General features: G+C 37.4%; 1 protein-coding gene across 1 annotated transcript in view; it reads right to left on the bottom strand.

Moving 5' to 3' along the window:
- Positions 1-22,325, bottom strand: part of AlaRS (alanine--tRNA ligase, cytoplasmic) — a 449,485-nt gene that overhangs the window by 368,678 nt on the left and 58,482 nt on the right. Inside the window, exon 4 of the mRNA XM_067150816.2 lies at positions 8,415-8,560. Coding sequence (XP_067006917.2) covers positions 8,415-8,560 — 146 coding nt within the window. The remainder of the gene's footprint in view (positions 1-8,414; positions 8,561-22,325) is intronic.

The following is a 22,325-nucleotide window of genomic DNA, read 5'->3' as shown; positions in this document are numbered from 1 at the left end:
ATGATGAAAATAAGCATTTTTTTTAATAAAAGAAAGAAACAAGAACTGATGGACTCAAACTATACAATTTTATTATGAAGTTTAATTTGGATTAGGGACTTAGATTTATTTTCAACCTAAAAATATGATACTACGTTGTTTTTTTTTTTCAATAGAAAGAAAATTTACTTTGTAACTACCGCAAGCTATTGAGATACTGAACAGATAAACGTTGACTCAAATAAGTGTAAATAACAAGGATAATGGGCGCCACCTGCAAAACACTTGCAGGAATATTTAATTATGTAGAGCAACGAGCCACTCCCTCTCCCAAGGCGACGGTCATCAGGCTCCAGACTTGCTTTGTAACCTTACCTGTTGCTATATAACCCCTGAAATTAAATTTGGGTAACATGCCAGGTTCAGCTTCACTCCACTGACAAAAGACTCACTTAAAGTTTGATTCTATGACTTTACTCCCAGAATAAGAACTAATATGTGACAAACACCAACAAAAATAAACACTTATGCAACCCACTTAGTGCTGGCCGTTTACATAGAGCTAATATACACAATACTATCCAACAAAATCATCTCTTCACGAGATTTATTCGTTTGCCGTCTACAAAGGCAAATTACACATCATTAAAATCATCACTAAAAATCGAAAATCATTATACTTTTAACATATCTCCAGGTAAGAGCCCCACTGCACTCCACTGTTACCGTGAATCCTAATCTGGTAGAGAAAAGTACGACGACTATTTCTCTACACATGGATGCAACCTTCTTTACTAACAGCATCCCTAACCTTATTTACACTTCTTCGTCGTCTTGAATTCTTTACAATTGCTGGCTGGACAGAAAGCGTTACATGTCCGGAGGCAAGCAAACAGCAAAATTCTCCACCAACTGAAGCTGCATACTCGGGTGACAAGTTCCAAACAAAAACTTTCTTTTACAGAAAGTCCACTGCAAAGCCGGTAAGTCGTTGAGATTATACCATGTTCACTCCGTAACAGATACTCCCAACAATAGCAGATCGTATAGCAAACTGCGCAAATACGTCGCTCCCGCAGACCAGTACAAATGAGAAACACACAGTATCAGCATCAGAGTCAGAAACACAATGAGAATCGGAATCAGAATCAGAAACAGAATGACTCGCCGCACACGCGTACCCACTTATATGTGCTTGCTACACGTGGTAATCGCGTCCTGAAAAGTTTAGTGGTAGCAACGCTCACACCGGCACTTCTTCCCGCGTCACTCTGTCAACACAAACCTCGCTCAAAACAAAGCCCTCGCATTGGCTATCGAGTATTGATGTGACATAGACCGTCCACTCATGTATGTCCACATAGATTCACTCCAATTCTTCAACCGATACAACCTGCCGTACCCCGTGTTTTCAAGCCACCTGTTGCAACACATCCAACTGACTTCAACCGTCCTTCCCGATATAGTCGCAGTTTTCCCGGTTGCACAATCCTTACGGCTAGGCCATATTTACAGACTCTTACCCAAACAGAAATTTATACAAAATATAATGATGAACATATGCAATATTCCCTAACTATACATTCTTCTTATAATATTACGTTTATACATTATAAATAAACAAAATTACATGATTTTAACCTTACAAACTATATACGAAAATTTCCTAACCTAAAAACTTGGGGATCGTACATACGTACGGTTACAACTTTCAACTTTATAATCAAGAAAACTTATCCTTATTTTTGTGATGTGCTTAACTAATGGAGAAGAATAGTTGAATCAGATTGAAGTTAACTTAAATTTTATTTTCTTTGTTAGAGAAGAGGAAGATATTTGATGATGATAATTATTAGTAGATTTTCTTTTATGATTCCGGAATCAAGAGATAAATTATAGATTACCCAATTTAGATGTTATTATTTTAGGAGATAGGCTAATATTATTAGGATTTAAGTAATTTTGAATTAATCCATTTAAAAAAATATTTTATTTATTTTCTTCACTTATATTCGGATGATTGGACTTGAAAAACCTAATATTGATTCAGGATGATGAATGGTATCGATAATAATTTATTGAAGAGGAAATGAGGTGTCTCAGTTGATCTCACGTAAAATATTATGGTTCGTGGATGCAATTTAATTATCCCTGAGAGGTGTCACGTGGCAATGCAAGGATTACCATATCAAATATTCTGATAGGAAAATTGAAGGTTACGACATCGCTAAAATTCTATGATGCGATAACTGTTATACGATGAGGATTTAAACCGAACTTAGCCAACGACACTTAGCATCAATTTTATTATGCATTCATCCGTTTAATGGTCTGTAAGAGTGATGGGTGATTGAGGGGAAAATAGCTGGAGCAATTGTTAGGTCACCCAATGGGACACACATATTAGAAATGGTTGCCCAATATGGTGCATGACAAAAACCCCCCCTCAGGATGGTGCACTACTGTATATATCCATGACGCAATTTAAGCAAATATGTTATAACCTACTCGATTTAAGTGCACTTGCACAGGGGAGGCAACAAGACTGTCCAAATTGGAAACACATTACACCAACAAAACAAACTTTAAAAACCCAGACATATATGGGAAACACATGGCACCAACAAAACAAACATTAAAAACCCAGACATACATTTTAAACAAATATGAAGAATATTAGATAACTATGTACAGTACCTGAATAGTTCACAAATGTTTAATGATCCAATAGGGCTTTTTTGTCACACATGAGGCTTATTGCCTTTTAAAGGGAGAGTGTATGAGAGGTTGTTTCATCCCTTTTTATAAACACTAGCTACGAACTGCTTCATATGGGTCATAGCCTTAATTGTTGCGTCGTCGGCATCACTAGCACTTATCACTGAATCCAACACTGCGAGAGCGGCAAGTACATCATTCTTTGACGGAATAGTTGCCGCCTGCGCCGTATCTTCGTCGTGTTCAACATCAGCTGTAGCTGCATCTCCCTCTGGCGTCACGTGATCACAGCTGATCATCATGGCGGAATCCCGCTCTTCTGAAGTAGTCTCTGCATGGTCTATGGCGATGTATTCGGAGAAAGTCATACCGACATCGGACTTTTGCCGTAACTCCTCCCATTTATCTTCATTGTCATTGTCTTCTTGTTCTGCTCCTTTTTCTACTTCATTTAACGAACCAAAACCATACTTGACATAGCAGCTCTTGATGGTCGATGAAGGAACAGAGTCCCAGGCAACTGTCACACTCCGCATTGCATCAATTACGTTCCACTTGCGTATTTCTCCCGCCGGAATATTTCTAGCAACTTCCTGGAGAAGGTAACACACCAGTCACTTTCTGTAGGCACGTTTCACAGATGAAATTATGCCTTGGTCTAGGGGCTGCAAGTAGCACATAGTGTTGGCCGGCAGAAAAAAAGACGTACGTTTTAAAATTAGATTATGTTTGTGTGCAGCGCACTGATCCAACAACAGAAGTATTTTCCTGTCCTGGCATGCCATTTTGCGCTCAAGGCATACCAGCCACTCCTCAAAAATTTTGCCTGTCATCCAGGTATTATTAGACTACTTATATTTGGTATTAAACACTTCATTTTTTGTCCGTATTGACTCAAGATTTTACAATGCTTAGTAAAGCTAAAGGTTCCACCTATTCAATACGTTATCGTAATGGTCTATTTAGAACATCACATATTTATTTAACTTATCATAAAATACATCTTTGGGACCGGTTTCGGCAATCCACTATGCCATCATCAGCCATTGAGTTTTTTATAGCAAGGAACATTCAAGAAAAAACACATCAGAATCTGCTACTCCTTACATAGTCAAACAGACTGTTGTGTCAATAAGTTTTAAGGAAGAAGAACCTGTATTTATTATCTAAAACAGTACAAGTCGCATATTATGAGGAACTAAGAAACTGTGTTTAAAAAAAGACAGAGGTTTTTATCGAAACATTCATCAATTTTATAGAAAATTTCCTGTGTATCAACTATATCAAACCATAGTCTTTTTAAGCACCTAAAAAACAATTCTAGACGCACCATATAATACTATATTTTTTAAGAAGACATGTTACTTGTATAACATAAAAAAAGGGTTAATACTAACTAGCCAAGTTTTAATATTTCCATGTAAAATAGGACTTCTTGTTTTAAAAACTGTGGTTTAAATGGCAAAAGTAGATTCTTTTATCAATTTTACATGATTCTATTGTACATAAGGTATACCAAATCATAGACTTTGCCAATTATATATAAAAATAATTTTAGATGCACTAAATAATATTGTATTTTTCAAAAAAGACATGTTATTTGTATAGTACAATGGGCCTATGCTATTTAGCTATAATTTTAATGTTTTTCATGTAAAAATAGGACTTGCTATTGCATATTTTTAAATTTTTTAATGTTCCTTGCTATAAAAAACTCAATGGCTGATGATGGCATAGTGGACTGCCAAAACCGGTCCCAAAGATGTATTTTATGATAAGTTAAATAAATATGTGATGTTCTAAATAGACCATTACGATAACATATTGAATAGGTGTAACCTTTAGCTTTACTAAGCATTGTAAAATAAAAGACTTATATTTGCACGGAAAGTGCCTGATGCCTTTAAAACATCGCGGTTTCTCGAACTTGCCTATGACGAGGGGAGGAAGTCTCTCTCTTCCGTCCGCATTGCAACACAGAAGGACTGTGGCACTATCCTTGTAAGATTTCCCGCCATGGCACTTCTCTCCCTTAAAACCATAAGTCCGTTTGGGCTCGGCATTAAAGAAACAATGCAGTCTCATCGGCATTGAAGATATTTATTACATGTAATTGAAGATATTGTTCGGTGCATACGAATTGATTATGTGAGCCACGTTTTCTCGCAACTGTCTGCATCACTAGTGTTCACTGATTCGGCTTCTCTGCACACTGCCTGCCACGTGATATTGTGCCGTTCCTTAAAACGCTGAATCCACCCGTTCGAACACTGAAATTCAAGACCCATCTTCAGCGCCAGTTCATTCGCCTTCCCCTTAATAATCTCGCCATCTACTGGGATATTGTTTGCCCGAACATGCCGAAATCACTCGATCAATTGTACTTCCAAATCGGAGTGTTTAGCTCCTCGAATGCGCATTCGCTTTGATGTATTTACACCCTGCATTTCCTGAGCTTCTATGCTCTCACGATTTTTTAAAAATGTTGAAAGTGTGGACACAGGAATTCCAAATTCTTTAGCTATTTCAGTTTTCGTCTTTTGTCCTTTGTCGACCTCCCTTATAATTTTCACTTTCTCGCTGAGTGTCTTTGAAGAATACTGATGCTTAGCCATCGCAACACAAAAAAAGGAACACACGTGCCCTAAACTAAAATATCGTAACAATAAACTAAAACACAGTATTAATAAAATATAACAACTTCGAAGTTTATAACTGCACACTAAAACTAAATAAAATGAGTAACTAGAAGAATACAAAAGAACTATGATTTCACTAGAACTTGGCAACTCTGAAGCACGCTGTAGACACACCAAACTCAAAGTGAAAGTGTGGAAAGATACACGTTCCAGAAGACGCGTTCTATCGTGACGCGGAGAATTTTTAATTCAAATTACGCCGTAAAGTATTATTTTTAACAAATTGAAGGACAATTTCGAATTAAAAGTCTGAATTTCAATACTGGGACCGACGTTGTTCTTCGAATTACGAATTATCCATATTTCGAATTAAACAATTTAAATAACATGGAAAGCCGTACCTCGTGTTTCGGGGAACAAGAGATTGTTTGAATTACGCAGCATTTGAATTAACCGATTTCGAATTATCGAGGTTCTACTGTAGTTACATATTCCAATTATATTGACTTGTATTACATGTATATGTATATGTACATTTCCACGACCAAAGCAAGTACTGGATCATTAATCTATTCATCAAGTTCCGTCGGCGTTTGAGAGCACAGTGCTTGACGTTGAATACGTCGCGCTGATCTTCGGGAGCTGCCAATTTACATCAACTGAGCTACTCGTCTTCGGCTTGTGCACGATTTTGGATCATCTTATTTGTTGGATTGTGTTATGACTTCGCGCCTAATAGTGTATGCAAGTTGACTCATCTAACTGTTCTCCGCTTCTTGTAAACATTATGAGACGATGTTGCACTTTACGTGTGCTATGTTGCTGCTCAGAAGATTGTGCCTTGCTTCTTTTCAGTGACTTACCTTCTACTTCTTCTGAATTTTACAGTGCCTATCCCTGTTATTTTACATTGCCTTTTCAACTGTTTGATCTTTTATTTTCTTTCTTTCTTACCTATGCATTGTTTCTTTCATTTTATTCGGCTGATGATGACCTTGATTGGGGTCGAAACCGGTACCGATTCCACTTATAATTAAATAGGAATGTAACACTACATTTCGTATTTACTTGTATTGAATAGGTTGAACTACCTTATTTATTATTTCAATTTAACTGAAGTACAATAGACGCGTTATAACTGTGCCACTGAGAAGCCGGCCTTTCTAAGAATTCGAAGGCTCGCATGTTTTGATGCCATTCTGCAGATTTGAGAAATGTTTGTGTAGAGGCTAATAGAACGTCGTTCTCAGTTTACTATTTCCCGAGATCCACCGACATTACACACAGGCACTGTACAACCGGTTGTCGCGGCTAGCGATGGATAATGAAGACGCGGTCGTTTGTCAACGAGTTTTGTGTGTGTGTGTGCGCGCACGCGCGAGAACCAGCGTAGTTACCGCAATAGTTGCCAGGGTATCCATTAACTTATTGTTAGGCCGCAAATACAAGACAACCCATGAGTTTTCGCATGACATACTGAGAAGAAAAAAAAAAGTCGTCTTGGATTCGGAGAAATACAGTATCACTCCAGAGGTTTCTGTAGCAAACACTCAAGTTTTCTTCAAACGGCATCACCTAACCTAACCGTATATGTATCATGAAAACATATTTGAAACACATGTAGAGAAATGATAACCTCCTTGCTAAAAACTTGCATGTAAATAGCCTTTCTGAAATTTTCTAGACGCGAGAAGATATGAACTATCCTCTGAAATCAGTGATGTACTCTGTCATATCTTGAGGTATATCACATTCTTACTTATTTTCCGTATGTAACATTAAAATTAAGAGATCGTTTACTTCAGTCTTTATTTTTAACGAGTTAACAACTGCTATTGGCCACGTTATTCTTACGAAAACGTGTTATCCTCTTTCATTTAGAATTTTCTTTAGAGAACAGCAGTTGACGAGTATTACTAATCGACTCCAATATCGCCTTCGAATGTCGACGAGAGAGCTCGCAAATGCACATATTGAGAAAACTATACCGTACCGAAGATGATCGATTGCATTTTGTGGCAAACGTCTCAGTTTTCTTATTCAAATAGCGTCACCCACCCTAACTTACCGTACTATACGTATGATGAAAACACACTTCAAGTGTCAGTAGATAAACTATAACCTTCTCGCTATAAATTATCATAATAGCTTTTCTGTAATTTAACCAGACATGAGAAAAATATGAACTAAGCTCTGAAATCAATTGTGCACTCTGCCTTATCTCGAGGTGCATCCCATTCTTAACTGCAGTATTTAGCCTCAAAATTAAGCGGTCGTTTAGTCAGCCTTTACTTTTAATGAGTTAACAACCGTTATCGGACACGTTACTTACGCACTTATTACGAAAATATGTTATCTTTCATTTTGAATTTTCTTTACGGAACAGCAGTCGACCGGTATTACTAATCGACTCCGACATTGCCTTCGAATGTCAACGAGAGAACTCGCTAGTGGATATAGCAAGGAAACAATACCGAAGGTAATCGATCGCATGCAGTATAATCGCTGGGGTGCATAAATATCGGGAACGGAAAAAACCGCTCGCGCTTAATCGCTCGTAATAACGGATGCGTCAGTGATAGGGCTCTCGCTGTAACTGAAGGACGACACAGTTTAATATAGGAATTTTGAAGGGACAGAAAGAAATTGTCGCTATGACGGAGTTCTCGTTATATGCCATACACACTACAGCAGACTTCTACTGTACATAGATTAAGAGATGCAGACCACAACATAAACATGCATGATGAACCTCTACTTATGTAACAGCACGGGCAAGTCCCACCACCTGGCTATGACACATAATGATGGCAAGGTGCCAGAATTTTGTGCCGCAGGATTTCTTCTGCATGCTAGTAGAACCGACATGAGGCTGGCAAATACCTCCAGACTGAACTAGAACTGAACCCACCAACTTGAGCTCAGAAGACCAGCGCTACACTGTGAGAGCCATTCAGCCCATTCATCATTCTCTAAATACAGATTGCATCTCTTAGTTTATAGATTTTGAATTATTCACTTAGGGTCTTGCAATTGTTTATTTAGGATCCCGTGCCACATGTCCTACCAAATACATACCCCAAATTGATCCATATCTGTCTGCATTCTTCATCTGGTTCCAAACCAGCAGACTTGTCACCACCAAAATATGTTACATACAGGCGTTCACTAGGCAGTTTGAACACTTCAGTCAACAGTTCCCAGGCCCATGCGCAAATTTCCTTCTGCAATATAAGAGTATACAAAATGGCATGATAAAAAACAACATTTCGTCTTAAGTCTTCTTCAATGTCTAGAGCATACAACTTGAAATGAATGGAAAACCATAATATAATATAATATAATATAATATAATATAATATAATATAATATAATATAATATAATATAATATAATATAATATAAGCATGGCTACTTAAGACAAATATGCAACCTATATTGGAAAGCCTCCAATTAATATATGTTGACAAATAGTATTCTATTTAAACAATCAGGAACAATACAAGCCTGCATGAATCGATGAGTGATGAGGTAATTCGAACAAAGTCAAAGAATATTGCTGGCAATAGCTAGACAGCAGAACACTGGGTGTAAATTATTGTCATTTTGGTTTAGCTGGCCCTATACTCAGCTAGAATGATGAAAACCTGGAGAATGTGCAATTATACCAAGAGGGATTTGGCAAATTGCAATCTGTTACACTGTGGCACAGTCCAGACAATGTTTCAAATCATTAAAAAAACCTCCCGGAAGACTACATAAGCTGGAAGAAACATAACAGGAGGCAGTTGCATGGATCAAGTTCAGAGACTTCATTTAGCCTGACATACTTTCTTATATATAGCTCAGTGTACGTACGAGAGTATATCTGAAAAAAATATATATATAAAAATTAAAATGAAAACCTACAACCTGTTTTCCAGTCATTTACCGGGTCAGGGATGTAATGAATGAAGCAGATATAGGCTGTTAGTACAATGGGGTCGCCACTCCCAAAGTGATTTATTAATGAATGATAGATGCTATGAAATGAGAATGGAGTGTTGCTGGAATGAAAGATGACAGGGAAAACCGGAGTACCCGGAGAAAAACCTGTCCCGCCACTGCTTTGTCCAGCACAAATCTCACATGGAGTGACCAGGATTTGAACCACGCTATCCAGCGGTGAGAGGCCGACGCGCTGCCGTCTGAGCCACGGAGGCTCCATATATATATATATATATATATATATTTTCATGCATAATAGGGTATTTGTCTTTATGAGATTTGAAATTAAATCCTATCATGTCAATCCTCCTTTACTTTAAAACATATAGTCAATTACAGTTCTTCTTATTCTTCTTCTTCTTCTTCTTGTCGTTTGGGCCTACTGAGGACCAGTTCATTTATTCACTCTTCCACTTCCTTTTTAAGAGATTCTGGTCCAAGTATCCCAATATCATCTAAGAGGCCAGAGACTCCTTGGAAACAACTTGGCAAACAAAATGGAATTCACTGGAGAACTATTGATATTAATGGGGCTTAGAGAAGAATGATAGTAGAACAGGCTGAATCAGAAAAGAAGCTGCATCTGGATGTGTTAGAGTTACTAACGTTCGGTTAAGGGGAAATAACGAGGAAGAGGTAGGAAATGATTCAGTTTAATTTAACAGGTGTCAAAAGAGGAAGGCAGAATCTGGGGTGGGATTATCAGTTCAAATCAATCACTACTGATCTGCATTTAGGGCAGCCGCCCAGGTGGCAGATTCCCTATCTGTTGTTTTTGTAGACTTTTCTTAAATGAGTGCAAAGAAATTGGAAATTTATTGCACATCTCCCTCGGTAAGTTATTTCTATCAAGGATTATGAATTTCATGTTGTTGGTCCGTACTGAACTGAGAATAACATATGAGATAATAACACAGTAGAGATTTCCACCTATTCAATACTAAGATGTATTTACAATATTTACATTACATGGGACTAGTTTCAACCCTCCTCGGGGTCATCATCAGCCATATTAAAACATACACAATGTATGGCAAAATCCTAAAACATGTTTTTTAACGGTAAGAATCTTATAGATATACAATTTACAATATGAAGTGTGATTGAAATGTTGCAAATGAAAATGGGAGATATTACGTGTGATGCAGGTGAGTAATAATTAATACGAGTAAATAATACATACTAAGAAGTCTGGAATAAAAGTACAAACAAGGTGCTCTGTGTTATAAAAATTTATACACTCATGGAATTCAGTAGGTCCTGGTAATACTGAACACAGTGTAAAATGACACACATAAAAATATACAAGTATGTACAATGTCTGGGTAGTAAAATGTGATACTCTCTAGATGCAGAATCGACTTTACACTGTATCAGCTTAAGCAGAGAATTTGGTAGTTGGTGTATTAAGTAACCAAGCCGTGTTGATGGGCTGCACTGTTGACTGTTGGAGTTGTGCAGAATGTGAAGCTATTTTGAATTCTTGTTAAGAAGAAAGTAGATAATGTGCATGGAGATATCGATTGGTGGAATTCTCAGTTCATAGCGGAAACCAAATTGGACCTATTAAATTTGAGAAAGCCAGAAAAGCAAAGTACGCGGAAAGAGAAAAAGATTACCATAAAGTGAAAGGACACTTACCTCGCACTGCGGTGTGTGTAGTTTAGCTGATAGTGTGCGAATGGTGGCGGGAAGAGAAATATGGGCGGGGAGGAGGGTAGGCGCAGACGCATGCAGGTTAGGTAGAGTGGAGGTGGCTTGGGATGGGATTGGAGGGGGGGTTGGAAGGGGGGTGGGGGCAAGGTGGAGCTGAAGGGTGCGGGAGAAAGGGTAATTGTATCGGAAAAGTATCTTTAATTAAACTTAGGATTGAGTTCTGGTTGGCTGCATTATTGTTCCTGAGAAAAGTGATAAATAAATTGAAAAGTATGATGGGTTTCTCTGAGATTTCATTAAGATTGTAATTAGCGTTAAAATATAGGTCTAGGTGTATGTAGTAATTTTCCATTATGTTGAGTAAAGGGCCCTTGTTTGCTAATTCAAGGATATCCATGTCCTGTTCGATATTGGTAAAATTATGGTTATAATCTTGCATGTGTTGGCCGATAGCTGAAAACGTATTGTATTTTATTGCGTTAGTGTGCTCATGGTATCTTATATTGAAATTTCTTCCGGTTTGCCCAATGTAGGATTTTTTACAGGTATTGCATTTGATCCTATAAACTCCTGATTTTTAAAAACTGCTGGTCTTGTTGATATGTGAAGTATTGTGTAAAACGTTCATGTTTTTACTGTTGGTTCTGAAGGCTATTTTAACACCCTATTGCTTGAAGATATTGGTTAACTTGTAAATATCATTGTTGAACGTGAAGGTGGAAAATGTTAAGAGGTTTAGTTACCGGTATTTCTTTTTCGAGGGTAGTTTTAGGACGATGTTTGTGTTTATTGATTATCCTTTCTATAAAATGATTGCTGAAGCCATTGAATTTTGCAATTTCACGGATTGTGTTAAGTTCATTCTTTAGATCTTTCTTGGACATAGGTATGCTAAAGGCTCGATGAACTAGGTTATTGTATGTAGCTAGTTTATGGGACTGGGGGTGCACTGAATCTTGGCGAATGGTGGAGGCTGTTTGAGTAGGTTTTCTGAATATTTTATAACTGCAAGAATCCGAGTTTCTAGTGATAGTTAAATCTAGAAAGTTGATTTTTTGATTTGATTTGGATTCTAGTGTGAATTTGATATGAGGATCAATATTGTTGAGTCTTAAGAGGGTGGTGGAAGCGTTAACTGATTTTTCGTCCATTACGGAAACATTGTCAACATATTTGGCCCGGAAGTGAATGTTTTCAAATTCATTGTCAATTTTGGTGCATTCGAAGAAGTCTAGGTATATTTCTGCCAAGATGCCTGAGCCGGTGATCCCATTGCCAAACCATCCTGTTGATATATGACATTGTCGAAAGTGAAAAAGTTATTGTTGACGATTAGTTTTAATACTGTGATAGCAAGTCTTGTATCTCTAGTTTGCTTAAGTGGTGGTTTTTGTTTAAATTGTTTTTAATTATCAGAATTAATTTTGATACTTGTATGCTTGGGTACATATTTACAATATCGAAAGAGTGGATCGAGTAATCAGGTTGCATACTGAACTTGTTTAGTTTTTCTACTATTTCTGAACTGTTTTTAATAGACTTTTTGGATAAAAATTGATCATTTTTTCTTAAAGGAAAACACAACACAAAAACACATATTTCGTTATTCATTGCCAAATATGTATTACGTGAATGTAATAACAATGCCGTTAATCCAGTCCCTGTATGTCCAAACATTCTCAAGTTATGTGCGGAAGTAGTAACTGGTCGTGACGTCACTGCGCTGTAGAGTCTACCTGGCAGCCTTGAGGCTGGGAGTAAACTCTCGCAGTCTTTTCCCGCACTCCATCTGCTACTGCCGTGTTCTTCTGTTGCCAGTGTTAGTGGGCTTATTTTTATTTACAATGGATGTAAATATCATTCGTCCACATCAGTATGAGCCAGAACGAACGACGTTTGCTGATGTCCATTCAGATAGCGATCTTGACATGGATATGCTGAACACTACAGGCCGTGCCGGCACGCGAATTTGGTGTAAATGTAATGAGCGTACCATCATGGATATGGATGAAGAAAGTGTATGCTGTTGTGAATTAGACAATGTAAAAGCAGTGACAATTGAGAAATGTATGTGTATAACAAGAAATCCCTCGTTTACAAGGCTTATTTTAGACCGTGAAGTATTGACAATGACAAGGCATAACATGAGCTTAAAAACAAAGAACATGGCAAGGAAACGTTTACTGACAGCTTTAAATCCATCAAATAGAACTTGGCGTTTTATTTGTTAAAAACAGTTCACTTCGTGGGTAAATTCATGGACTGCGATTGGTAAAAAGAACAGAGTTGTCACACCATCATGTGTTGTCAACATCATAAGGAACACATTTTCGGAACCCGATGGCATCTATGTGGGTTTCAAGCTGTAAATGAAAAAATGAAATTAAAACAGTAGAATTATGTAAGAGTTTCCTAAGCTTGTTTGTATGATAAATATAGATAATGTATTATTTTGACATGAAGTATGGTACCTCATTTATTGCTGCGAGTGAAATCGTGAGAAGTTATTCTTGATCAGGTCATCATTGAAAGGTCGAGGTATTGGAGCAACGTTTTTAGGCAGTGACAGATCCATTGCTTGATCTTCAGGTGAGGCTCTACTACAGTAGGTTTGCAAGAGATTTATTTTGTTCATTATTGCCTTCTTCCATCCATCGCTTGACGCCTCATATTTCTGTTTTATCACCCAGGCTTCTGCTGATTTTGAGTACTGAGTTTTGATACCAGCTTTCAATTTATTGATGTTCCAATTATAGTCCAATGCAGCAATCACTGACCTGAGCTTTAAGCCTCTTTACGAGAAATGAACTCTTTTAGGAGCATATATCAAACGAAGGTTGTGATAACTTTCTAGGCTTCCGATGTGAACGAAGTATTTTATATGTTCCACATCTTTTAAAGAAGATTTGTCTAAAACTATTTTCTTCAAGGCTTCATATGAATTTGAATTTCCTTTAATCCACATTTTCTTTCTCTCTTCCTCCTCCATTAATGTATCGTGCTCACAGGATTTCCACTCACCGTTTTCTAACCACTTTTGCTCATTTTTTACACGGTGCGAAATTGACGTAAATTTATCGATTAACACAGAACTGTTTCCATTACATGTTTGTGCTGCCCACCATAAATGATTATTTATACTGGCCTTCCACACTTGACTTTTATCGAGAGCTTTCATCTTTTTCAGTAGACTTTTTGATATGTGCCAAACATCAAATTGGTGTTCAATACCAGGATACTGCGTTCTCAGTAAATACCTTACTCCTTTGTGTCTATCGGAAAGGAAAAGTTTTATATTACAATTTTCTTCCTGTACAATCTTCCTCATCGCGATTTCACACGCAGCCCTTTCGAGATCAACTTTCACCATCACTCTCTGAAGAAGTTCCAAATGAGCTATGCAGCCTATATTTATATCCATTAGTGAATACACTAAATATTTGGCTGAATAGCCGGGAGAATCGTACTGGCCATCTCCGGCTAACCAAATGGGTTTGGCACTGCTTTTCAAACAATCAATAACATTAGTCCTTTCTTGATCCCAAGCACCCTCCACTATCGGACCAGTTACTCTATGAATAATTCTATCATATACAGTTCGTGACATCATATGTAAGTTAATAGACTAGTAGAATGACCGAAAAGGTACAAACAGAATGCCTGACAACAATAATGCTGATGATATTTAGGACATTTGCTTGCGGTTTCTTTCCTTCCATAGGTTGAGAATACCAACGGACTTTATTACCACAATCCCAAAGTGATTTTACGCACAACATAGCCCCTTTAATATAATGTGAAATGTTTTTCACTTTACTTTTACAAATATAACAAATTTCAAAGAGTGTGAGCAAACTTGTCCCCGCTACAAAGAGATATGAACCTGTAATATGTACATCGTCCTGAGTGTGTTCATTATCAGTATCACTAATATAACTTTCACTGTCTCTTTCATCTGGTTCATAGAAACTGTCATTCAACAACGGTTCTCCCAGTACATCACTGTTGAAGGCTGTGCCGGAAGTTGCAACATCGAAGTATTTTCTAGCTATTTCACTTCCTAACTCACACTGTATTTCTATACTACATTCGTGTCTGTCTGGTGAAGTATTTTCACTCATATCATTCTGAACGCCGTGTACATCATTATCGTTATCACTTTCGTTTAATACTGTGTCAACAAACTCCCTTCGTCTTTTAGCCTTGTACCTTTCCGTCCTGCTCTTTTTAGTTTCTGACGAGTACTCCCACAGTGCATTTTGTGAAGCGGCTTCCGTATGAATTAGCATTCCTGCCTGAGAATTATCTCCATCTGTCGACGCCAGACATCTTATTGAAGGAATAGACCCTGGCTTCAATTTAGGACCCTGCAGCTTTTCCGTAGCCATCACCTTCATTTTCAAAAGTTGCATTTCATCATAGTCTGTATTTTTGAAATGCACTGAGCACACAGTAGCTCTTTTACTGGAAGAAAAGTGTTACCTCTTGCAAAATTGTACCTAACTGCTAAACCTTCGAGGCGACTTACTTCGATTTGGAAACCTATAGAAATGTATTTCTTTCTCTATACACTTTCGGTTTCTACTCGTTGTTACAACCGTACACACTACAGGAAGGCATTTCGACAAACAGTCACCGCATTATTATAATAAACAACACTTCAAGTAAACGGAAGAGCGGCTGAGCATGTACTGCAATAATCAACTGGATGGCTCGCTCAGCGCTTACAGCGCAGTGACATCACAGCTACTTGTGTTTCCTTAGTTCTCCGGCTTGCGGAGCGGCGCATAGCAAAAGCAAATATATAGTTGAACACTGTCCAATACACTCTTTGATTCTGAGGCAACTTGATTTTTGTGTTGTGTTCTCCTTTAAGAAACTTTGGATGAATTGTGATATTTTGTATAAGGGGATTGGTCTATAGTTGATAATTGAGCGAATGGGAACTCCGGCTTTGTGTATTTTGGGGAGAGCTTTAGCAGTGGGGAGACCTGGGTTCATATGTATGAGTATGGATTTTTTCTGTTCAGTAAATAAAAATGAAGTGTTTTTAAGAGTTTAAGTAGTTTTTGAATTTTTTGGGTGGGGTCTTTTTTGATTATGGAAAATGAGCTGTCTGTGAAGAAGATTTTTATTTTTTCAATATATTCTTATTTATCCATGATTACTGTTGCACTGCCTTTGTCAGCTTTGGTTACGATGAGTTCGTTGTCTTTAATTTTCTTTTTGAAGGCGTATATGCGCTTTTGTTCAGTTATTTTTCTCCATTATGAGGTCATTTGCGGGGTTGGTTAAATTGGAGAGGATGTTGCTCAGTTTCCTTTTAACATCGGTTCTAACCTCATTTTGCGTATCTTCCGGCATTTTGTTAATGGCTAGCTCTGATTCTGTAATCATACTGGTGGCTATGTTGAGGCTGTTCTACTGGTGGCTATGTTGAGGCTGTTCAAATTGGGCCAGTTGTGTTTCGGTCCTTTGGCTAAAGGTAAGTGTTCAATTTCACTTATGGGCATGTTTGATAGATTTACAACAGCTGGATGAAACTGCGTACAATCGAACGTGTTTCTGTTGGAGTTTCTAGTTTGATTGTTATGTAGTTGGGAGTTTTTTAGCCTGTTGAATTTTTTCTCCAAATTTGACTGTTTCCTGGCGAGTTCGTGGAATAATTTGTTTTCTACTTGGTGATAGAAAACTGTCCACTGTGCGTTTGAAAGTAGTTTAGTCGCTGCGAGGTGAGCGTCATATAATTTCTGACTCAAAAAAGATCTCTTCCTATACGAGAATTTAATTTTGTCTCTTAACCATATTTTGTTGGTTTTGTTTTGATTTTTAATGGTTTGGGGTGAAATCCGATATTTCCTTTTATTGCTTTTATTGCTTTATTTTAGGCCTAGATATTGAAAGGCTTTCTGTTTTGCCTGGTAAGCTACATCATCAAGGGTTATGAATTTCATGTTGTTGGTCCGTATTGAACTGAGAATATCATATGAATTATAACACAGTAGAGATTTCCACCTATTCAATACTAAGATGTACTTACATTATTTACATTACATGGGACTAGTTTCAACCCTCCTCGGGGTCATCATCAGCCACATTAAAATATACACAATGTATGGCGAAATCCTAAAACATGTTTTTTAACGGTAAGAATCTTATGGATATATAATTTACAATATGAAGTGTGGTTGAAATGTTGCAAATGAAAATGAGAGATATTACGTGTGATGCAGGTGAGTAATAATTAATACAAGTAAATAATACATACTAAGAGCGGAGCCTCCGTGGCTCAGACAGCAGCGCGTCGGCCTCTCACCGCTGGATACCATGGTTCAAATCCCGGTCACTCCAAGCGAGATTTGTGCTGGAAAAAGCGGAGGCGGGACAGGTTTTTCTCCGGGTCCTCCGGTTTTCCCTGTCATCTTTCATTCCAGCAACACTCTCCATTATCATTTCATACCATTTTCACTCATTAATAAATTACCTTGGGAGTGGCGACCCCATTGTAATAACAGCCTATATATGTTTCATTCATTACATCCCTGACCCAGTCAATGACTGGAAAACAGGTTGTAGGTTTTCATTTTCAATACATACTAAGAAGTTTGGAATAAAAGTACAAATAAGGTGCTCTTAGTATGGAATAGGTGGAAATCTCTACTGTGTTATAATTCATAAGTTATTCCTCCCTTTCCTATCAACAAATATTTGCCCCAATTTGTCCTCTTGAATTCCAACTGTATCTTCATATCATGATATTTCCTAGTTTTGAAGACGCCACTCAAACTTATTCATCTACTGATGTCATTCCACGCCATCTCTCCAATGACAGCTCGGAACATACCACTTACAATTATTCTTTTTGTTTTTAACAAGCGAATGGACCACTAAGGATCACGCTGTAACTTCATTTGTTTCTCTTCGTGCGGAGTTTTCTCTGTGTCCAATACTCCTTCATGTGTTCGCTGGCCTGCTTCCGTTGCTCATCTGTCCAGGCTCTTCCGGTCTTCCTAGTTCTTCCTGCGGCTTGAACACCTTCCAAATTCTTCAGTGTGTTCCTAAACGTATTCCTTTTTAATAGCTGGTCTTCCAAGATGTTTAACCTTTCCATATCCTTCTTTGTTTCCTTAATCCATGCTGTAGTGGTCTTTTTTCTCCAGAAGTAATCAAATATCTGGTTGGTAAGTCTGTTTGCGTTCATTCTGTATAGATGTCCAAGAAACGCCAGCCTCCTTTTCCTCATGGTCTCTCAGATTCTTTCCACCTTCTGGTAAACTTCTTTGTTACTCCAAAGTTTCCATCCACTTTCAGTTTGGACAGCTCCCATAATTTTTATGAGGATTCTTCTTTCCAGTACCTCTAGCTTCTCCTGCTTGTAGTTCATGGACAGGCATTCACTGGCATACAGGCATTCTGTTTTGACCACAGTGTTGTAATATTTTAACTTGGAATTCCAGGATAAGCACTTCTTATTGTAGTTGTTTTTTGTCAAGCCGCATGCTCTCTCCATTTTTGAGATCCGATCTTCCACTTCAGCTTTTTCTAGTCCATTCTCCTGTATCGTCTCACCAAAGTACTTGAACTTTTCGACCCTTTCTATCTGTCCTATCACTGTTTCCAGGAATTTTGGTTTATCTGTGATGTTCGTCATGAATTTGGTTTTTCTGCTGAGATCCTCAGTCCTGTTTGGCTGGCGATTCCTTCCAGGAGGTTAATCTGGATGGTTGCAATCTCTGGACTTTCTGATAGTATGGCAAAGTCGTCAGCAAAAGCCAAGCAGTTGACTTGAATCCCACCTGATTTTCTCCCTAGACAGATTGGAATTATCCCTTGATGTTCAAGTTCTGAGTTCCATCATTCTCATCATCTTTTCTAGGACACAGTTGAATAGGAGTGGGGATAGTCCATCCCCTTGCCTCACGCCGGTCTTGATTTCAAATGATTTGTGAGAGATGCCCGAAGAGCCTGTTAGGGTCTCTTTGATTATATTTGCCAGTTTGGTTTTGACTCCAAATTTCCTAATGATCTTATCCAAAGCCTCTCTGTCCACCGAATCGAAGGCTTTTTTGAAGTCTATAAACGACACCACAATTTTCTTAACATTCAACATTCTGTGGTGGATTATTAACTTCAGCTTTAATATTTGTTTGATACAGGAGCGGCCTTATTTATAATTTGTAATTTTCCTTAAAAACTACAATTAAGAGCAATCAGGATCCTGATTTATTATCTTTCAGGTTTGAGATTAAGGCTGAAGATGCCCTTAAAAAAGGGCAAAACATGTCCCTATAATTGACTTAATAAGTTTTAATTCTTAATTAAAATTACTCTATGTACTGAATACGTGGAATTTAATAAACATTAATATTTCTTTGACTTTAACATAACACTTAGTCAAGCACCTCGTCTTCTTACTCCCAAGTCTTCCCAGCCAGAACTTTCCAAGATTTTTGTAACACTACTCTTTTCACAGAGGTAAGTTTTTTTAAGGTTCAACACTTTCAATACAAATTACGAGCTGTATAAGATATTATTTACAACATTTATTCAATAATGGTACCGGTTTCGATATTTAAATGTCATCATCAGCCATACAATATACTGACCACACAATTGAGAAGGACACGATAATTAAAATTGACATTGCGACACATTAATACATACATAGTTGTTTACCAATAAAAGATTAATTAAAAGTTTTGACATGTTATCGACGTATAAAAGTCCTTTAAAATGCTCATTTACAGTGTGCTAAATAGAATAAAAGTAAACTTATAGCAATCGTTTGATATACTGTTTTTGTTGATCTGTTTATGTGCTAATACTAAAATCATCACGTCATATTTACAGTTGCATTTGAATCTTTGACGATTTGTCATTCCATTAAGACAATTATTATTCAAATGCTGTTAAAGTGAAAACGTAATTTTAGTTGATAATACCTTGTTCGTGTAAGGAACATGTAAAACTATGCGTTAGTATACCTCAATACACACACTGTCTCGAAAGGCTTATTATGCTTGTTAAAATTATCCATTGATGTATAAATAAAATACTCTTTTGTTAAAAATCTCCCAGCACAAACAGAGCTGCTTTTCTTTTGATTTTTTTCCAGTTCTTGAATTAAGTAATCCTGGTGAGGGTCCCATACACTGGAACCATACTCTAGTTGGGAACTTACCAGAGACGTATACGCTCTCTCCTTTACATCCTTACTACAATCCCTAAATACCTTCATAACCATGTGCAGAGATCTGTAACCTTTATTTACAATCACACTTATGTGATTACCCCAATGAAGATCTTTCCATATATTACCACCTAGGTACTTACAATGATCCCCAAAAGGAACTTTCATCCCATGAACACAGTAATTAAAACTGAGAGGACTTTTCCTATTTGTGAAACCCACAACCTGACTTTTTACCCCGTTTATCATCATACCATTGACTACTGTCCATCTCACAACATTATCGAGGTCATTTTGCAGTTGCTCACAATCTTGTAATTTATTTATTACTCTGTACAGAATAACATCATCTGCAAAAAGCCTTATCTCTGATTCCACTTCTTTATCATATCATTTATATATATATAAGAAAACTCCATTAAGAAGAAAAAGACAAAATAGAATTGGAGAGAACAGGACACACCCCCCTCATCAGTTAATCCAGAATGCCCAGTATCGGTAAAGAACAGGACCTACAAGACAACAGATAATTTAGATGACCTAATACAAATTCTTAAACAGAATGCAGAAGATCTAGCTCCATTAAATCCAAGGAAAAGACATGTCCAGTGGACCTCAGATTGTGATAGAATGCATGAAGAAAGACATCAAGCTCAGTTGAAATTTCAAGGTCACAAAATAGAAGAAAATGCCATAAACCTCAAGAATGTCAGAAAGGAATTAACCCAAACAATTAGAAGAATTAAAGAAAATATCAAAAAAGATTTAATAAACTCCACTGAGAAAAATTACTAAAAAACCAATTCTAGAGATTGCAAAGCCTTTGGTAAACAACTGCAAAAATACAACCCCACCACATTATAGTTGAAAAATAAAGAGGGAAAAACAGTGCATAACAATAAGGAAATGTTTTACATATTGTTAGACCAACAAGTCAATTTTAAGCACAATCTGAACAAATCCAAATTCTTTACGAGGTGATCCATCCCCTTATCCTCAAGACATATCTAGGCAGAACGGCACGACAATGAATCGCTCCCCCACTCTCTCTCACACCCTCCACACCACAACCAACCGAAAGCAAGCCACCGCCCTTCCCCCACACTCTTCCTCCCCCACCCCCTCCTAGCCAACAATAAGCACCACACACACAAACAGAGTCGAACAGAACACATCCTACTATTCTAACAGCAGGTCAATGTAAGCGGAAACAAGGGAGTAATACTATTCAAATCGCTTTACAATTAAACCCGAACACACACATTAGTTTCTCATTTCTTTTATTTTTCCTCAGACATCCACCTGTAACGATACAGTGCCATAAACCAAGGCCATACCATCATCAATTCTTACATCAACAACAATAGTAGACGACAGTTTAAATTTCAAAAGCAAATGTTCCATAATGAAGTATGTTCCCCTAACCCCTCAGCTAATTTTAACTACCAATTATTCTTAACATCAGCTCTCCACAAGACCGACAAGTTTGATCCATACTGTACAAAGGCACTGCAAGATTATGTGACCTAGAGCAAAGCAATTTCTATATTTGTCATATGTTTCATTGTCAAACGTGTTTTATTTCAACTAGTTCATATGTTTTCAAGTTGATTGAAAAAAGACTGACAAGTCTGTTCCATGTTTTACAAACACACGGCAGTATTTTTAACCCAGATCCAAGAACTTTCTTAAGGTGCCAAGCGTTTCATGTCATTGTGTATATAATTTGTCATTATGTTTTATGTCAACCTACTGAGATGTATTTAGGCAATTCTCATGTTGAATGGTATCAGATTCCCTTTGATTTAATTATTCTGCAAGAACTGATGAGTACTCCAAAGGAGTCGAAACCGGTCTTCGGTTAATAAATTTCAAATATTTTACATTGTGTTGAATGGTGGAACATGCCTGAAATCCTATTATAACAATAAGGAAATTGCAGAAATCATGGTGGAAGTGTTTAACAAGCTCTTGAACAGTTATGAACCTGAAAAACTCTTGTTAATTGATACACATACCCCGATAAAATCTCAACCAGAAAATATAAACCCACCTACAGCAAAACAAGTTGAAACAGTGCTTAAGGAAATGAAGAACTACAAAGCGTGTGGAGAAGACTAAGTTTGTGCAGAGATGTGGAAGTATGCCGGCAGTGCA

Source organism: Anabrus simplex, chromosome 7 (genome assembly GCF_040414725.1).
Source record: "Anabrus simplex isolate iqAnaSimp1 chromosome 7, ASM4041472v1, whole genome shotgun sequence".
Classification (NCBI taxonomy): Eukaryota; Metazoa; Arthropoda; class Insecta; order Orthoptera; family Tettigoniidae; genus Anabrus; species Anabrus simplex.
This window is presented reverse-complemented; position numbering and strand designations above follow the sequence as displayed.